Source organism: Lactuca saligna, chromosome 4 (assembly GCF_052625555.1).
Source record: "Lactuca saligna cultivar CGN05327 chromosome 4, ASM5262555v1, whole genome shotgun sequence".
Taxonomy (NCBI): Eukaryota; Viridiplantae; Streptophyta; class Magnoliopsida; order Asterales; family Asteraceae; genus Lactuca; species Lactuca saligna.
In genome coordinates this window covers 100,612,711-100,618,085 of record NC_136420.1, presented here as the reverse complement: position 1 = coordinate 100,618,085, position 5,375 = coordinate 100,612,711, and the positions used below count along the sequence as shown (strand labels likewise).

The following is a 5,375-nucleotide window of genomic DNA, read 5'->3' as shown; positions in this document are numbered from 1 at the left end:
ACACACATGATCCCGGCCCCCATTCTTCCCCAGCCGAACTATTCACCTTCATTGCTCCTTGCTTCACCCCACACCTTCATCTTCTTCTTTGATTTACCTTCGCCTCATCGTCGATCTCTATTATCGCCTGAAATTAGCTATCCATAGGAAAAGGAAACAACAGACCTAAATTATCCCCATCTAATCATCCTTCTAAATTATCTAGTTCCCACCTCCTTTAATAACTCAATGGCCTTCGATGTCTGGTGGCCCCATCTGAAAGCTTAATCGCTTCCCCGTCATTGCTCGCCGGATACCATAGCGTCACCTGAAAGCTTCATTGCGATTGTTCTGTCTATGGCTTTGTGAATCTGATGGCTAGCGGTATCAACGGTGGAGGGTTTATGGAGGTTTAAGTTCTAGTTTTCGACTTGTTGAAGCAACAATCTTCGAATTCTTACAATTTTGCATCTGATAATTTTGGAGGTTTAAGTTCTAGTGTAGTTAATAGACTTGTGATTGGTTTAATGAATAGGATGGTGTGTTTGCTCATTATTGATTAATTTGGTATTTACAGGAAAGCTTCAATCAAATCCCTTCAAGATTCAACAAGTATTGGGTGGTGACGAGGTGTTGGTTGATGCTAGCAGATTGAGTCGATGATGGAAGGTGATGTCCTGATGGTGATGATGAGAGAGATTGAATCAGGAAGTGAAGATGCTATTTTTTTACAAGGTAGGAATTTGAACGTTAATCTAGTATCACTTTTGGTGATGAAGATGGTTTTCAGCAAGGACTAAGAAGGATGAGAGATTGAAGGTGGGTGACGAATTTGAGAGCAATGTATCTTTATGTGTGTATCTAGGTTTCATTCTAAACCATTGAACTCTCTGTATTTCTTTTTCGATCCCTATCATTGTGTATTTACATTTTATGTGTTGTGTTTGTGTGTATTTGGATTTTTGTGTGCCTACATCTAGATCTATATTTGTGTTAAAGTGGTAATTCAGACATTAGTTGCACAAGAAAGATAGATAGCTCCATCGATTTTAGTTGCAGGTTAGAGAGAGAGAGAGAGAGAGAGGTGGGTCTGTCTTTTTTTAATTATTAAAATAACTATTTCATTCTAAACCCCAAGGTTATTAAAATCATTTCACTATTCAGAGAGACTAAAAACACAACAAAACTAGTTTAAAATGACCATGAAACCAAAAAAATCAATGTTTGGATTAAAATCCAAAAAAATGCATATCACAGGACCATTTTTACAATTTTGTCTTTTCATTATCAACTAATTTTTTCCAAATGTTACTACTTTATCAACTATTGGTTAGCTTATCATGCAAAATCTAATGTTTCAACTAGTATGTCAAATACAATTTAAAATTAGAAAAATGTTTGTCATAAATGTTAGAAACCTCATTCCTTTTATTGTCTTCGTGATTCAAATGCTATAATATACCCAACATGACTTCTACACGACTCATTTGATAAGTGATCAAAGTTGTCTCCATAAAAAATAAACTAACCAACCTAGATAACTATGATAAGTCGGATCAAATCCATGGAGTTTGTGGTTAAATTATGTGTTTACTGTTTAGTATACAACCAACTAACTAACTAATGATGCTGATAAAATTAATTGTTTCGGAAAAATCACTTTAAACTAAAAGGAACGAAACATGATGATTATATATAAATTTGAAATTTAGAAAAAACTAAAAATAACTTTAATCGAATTGTAAGTTAAATGAAAAAAGTAACCACTCACCAGTACCCTATGTCGATAAGGCAATCAAACTGATTTATTATTTCCCCAAGTTGTAACATGAATTAATATAAAGGTTACACACATTAGCCGGGGTCTATAGTTTGGCTACAAACTATCTTAGTACCTAGGGTGAGTTCACTACCGGTCTGTGTAACGTCAATGGTCCGTCTTAGGATAAAATCGATTACCTTGGAAGGGTGGCTTTTGATTATTGACGATGTGGGATGCAATTAAGAAGGTTTGTAATGGTGTTATGACTTATGAGAGTATAAGGGTTGCATGTGCGTCAAGGGTGATAGAAAGGTTTTGGTTTCCTTGAGATGGAAGGAAAATAAGGAAGTTTGATTTATGTGGGGTGCAAGATGTTAGGATTAGTATGCGTGGTTAGTTATTAGAATAAGCTAATGTGGAATAAAAAGGGTTTGCATGGGTTATGAGTAATGAGGCAGTTCAATGTTCACGTGAGAGTGAAGTTGGTTTAAATGAGGTTCTCATTATGCATGTGTGTGCATGGGAGAATTAGGTGGTTTGTTTACGTCGGGTTCAAGAAATTAGGGAGGGTAGTTCGCATGGGATTTTGGTTAGGATTGTGAGGGTTTAGATGTGGGATATGCATGGGTATTGTAAGGTTTTGAGTTGGTAACAATGTGGGAAGGTGGTTGTAAGGTTTTGCATGTAATTTTTGGATTCCAACACTTTCATTACTCCAAATTTCATGCTGATTTCGGCTTTCATATCAATAGAATTTGCAAAAAAAAAACTCAAAACATATAAGTTGTAGGGCTTTTTGTCTTCTTTTCACAATTGAATCGCGTGAGATATGATTGAAACACTAAGACATGGTCAATCCTGCATTTCTTCGATTCGTTTTAGCTTTTGATCTCGATGTCTTCGTGTCATCCTACGATATTTCTTTGTCCACTACTTCGTTGCGTTTTCGTCATATTTATCAATATTATAATGCAAAATCCATTGATCGATTAGCAATTAAATTGAAAATTAATCGATTGAATGAGGCCCTACAAACTTTTATTTTTGATTTAAAAGTCCCTTAATCTTTTATTTTTGGCTTTCTACTAGGGGTTTAAACTCAGTTTTTACTTGTTATATTGAACCCTTAACACACTGTAGTCGATTTTAATGCCATGTAAGCACCTATTAAGTAAAAGATGAAGAAGTAAAAAATGTTCACCATTTCTACAAAAAAAAAAAAAAAAAAAAAAAAAAAAAAAAAAAAAAAATGAGTATTTAAATTGTAATTGGTAAAATGAATCATCTGGGCCTATACAGGGCGACGTTTTGGGCCAAATGAATAATGTTGTCTTGGCTTCCTTCCTAACATGGGGAGCTTAATCTGGCTACGATAAACAACAAATAAAAGGATTACAAGAATAAAAAACACAAAATAAGGTGAGAATATCAGCCTCTTAAATCCAAAATAAGAAACAATACTTATACTCTTTGCTTTTGAAGCGTCAACACCCCATAAATCTTTCCCTTCAACCAATGCAGCTCCTAAGGTCCAAGAAACATCCCCAGGCCCAAATATAATATCTTTATCACCAACACAAACCACATTTTCAATCACTGAAACCATATAAGGAACCCGAAAACACAGAAAATCACCATACTTTTTATTTTGATTTTGATTTTGATTTTGATTTATCCCCATGTTGGTCAAAGTCAAACCAGTCAATGATCTTGAACATAGTTGCTCACCTTTCTCCCAAATCTTTGACACATTTGCTTCTTCTGCATTTAAGTTTAACAAATTGTAAACAGCAAAGAATCCAGATAACGCATGGAAACGTGCAACAGAGTGACTCCCTCCAATCAAATTCACCATCTTTTCACCTAAAGTCAAACTTTTCGTGAGATTCATAAGAAAATGAAAATGCTAAATGACGATAATACCCAAAGATACAAACAGTGAAGTAACTGACCATTTAGTTTAATGGCTGCAGCTCTTGCTAGCCCTTTGCATTTTTCCCAATTTGGTTCTCCAAATAAATGCAATGAAGAAATCTTGTTTTCCAAGCATCCATGGCAAGTGTAGTTTTGCATAAATCCATCACCAAGACAGGGATGACCAATCTCATAAATTCCCAAATCGCCCTTTCGTGAATGAGAATGACTCAGCATAGCCACACTTCTATCAAAAGCTTCATTTAACCCAAAATCGGGTAATGAATCCGCGAATATTTCAAAAGAACCAATATTTGATCTAAAAACACCAGCAGTTGGCTCTTTGATTTCTGTTGCTACCTGCAATGAAGAACCTCCAAGATCAAGAAGCCCTAATGTGGGCAATCTTGATGAGTTTTTGAAAACACCCATGTGATAGTTTAAAGCAATCCAACCATAATAAGCTTCTTCTCTCCCACTCAATACCCTAATCCAATCTTTTCTGTAATTAAACTTATGTAACTTGACTACACCTTCAACATCATCCAAAACCCTACTAGCGATATGTTCACCTAATCTTCTTAATCCGGCTGTAGCTAATACGAAGATTGGAGTAGCTTTATGTCTTTCATAAGGTACCCATTTTTCAGCTCTACGAATTAATGGCTCCAAAGATGCCCTTACGCCGGAAGAATTCCCGACAAATTGATCTAAACCAGGCTCGGTTTGCATACAATGGTATGCACAACCGTGTTTCCGATCATGGTTTTTTGTTGAATTATCAGGAAAAGAATGAAGTAAAATCGGTAATTCTGGATTCCGATTAGACATCCACATCCACTCGTATACATTTACTCTAGTCCCACTGCTTCCACAGTCGATTACAACAGTGAAATATGTGGGAAATCGCGGATTACGAATAAGGTAATAATACCCAATTAATATCAACAGTAGTACTAATAATACAATGACGATGCCGGATTTTAATACTCTAAAATGATGAAAAAATCCCAGAATTGGAAGCTTGGCTTTCGAAGGGGATTTAGGTTCCATTTGAAGAAAAAAAAAAGTAATTGAAGGGACTTAGGAGGGGGACTCACAGTAACTCCGGGATTGTTACGTGATCCGGTGATGATGTGATATCGCTTTTGGATGGCTGAATAGACTTGTAGAACAGTGGATTGCGATATTCTATCGATCTGTGAGTGTGAATCACATACATACCTTTGTGTTCGTGAATGATCAAATCACCGGGTTGTGATGTTAAACTCCGGGGTTGAGTGGTGGAGAAAAGTATAGCCTCCGCAACGGCAATCACTCCCTTTGAGTTGTTCAGATCCGTCTGGTACCAGAAAACCGGCTGGGTGGCTGCCACGAGGATCGACGGCCAGAACTACGGCTTAGTTACGGCCTTCATTGTTTAAAAGAAAATAAATTGCGAAGGGTGACATTAATTAATCATGAGATATTAATTAAACTAATCGTTTTTAATATTGGTTTATTCATATTTGAGAAAAACGAATTTTTTGAAAGTATTTACATATGATCGTTTATATCATCGTTTATATCAGGTTACATCTGATCATAACCAGTCATAATGATCATATGTAAACATTTCCAAAAAATTCATTACCTAAATGCGTACAAAAAAAAAAATAGTTATCTAGATGTGAACAAACCAAAAAGTCAAGGGTAAATTACACGAATGGTTATGTGGGTA

General features: G+C 35.7%; 1 protein-coding gene across 1 annotated transcript; it reads right to left on the bottom strand.

Moving 5' to 3' along the window:
* Positions 1-2,981: 2,981 nt before the first annotated feature.
* On the bottom strand, positions 2,982-5,076 carry LOC145042492 (putative apyrase 7). Its single transcript, XM_078990934.1, has 2 exons — positions 3,694-5,076; positions 2,982-3,604 (listed from the first exon to the last, which is right to left on the bottom strand). The coding sequence occupies exons 1-2, from the start codon at positions 4,706-4,708 to the stop codon at positions 3,033-3,035; spliced, it is 1,587 nt and encodes a 528-aa protein (XP_078847060.1). The 5' UTR covers positions 4,709-5,076; the 3' UTR covers positions 2,982-3,032.
* Positions 5,077-5,375: the final 299 nt, after the last annotated feature.

Excerpts from the sequence above, each read along its gene's own strand:
- LOC145042492 (XM_078990934.1), bottom strand. The coding sequence starts at position 4,708 with ATGGAACCTAAATCCCCTTCGAAAGCCAAGCTTCCAATTCTGGGATTT. Across the intron at positions 3,605-3,693 it reads TGCAGCCATTAAACTAAATG|GTGAAAAGATGGTGAATTTG; the intron begins GTCAGTTACTTC and ends GTTTGACTTTAG.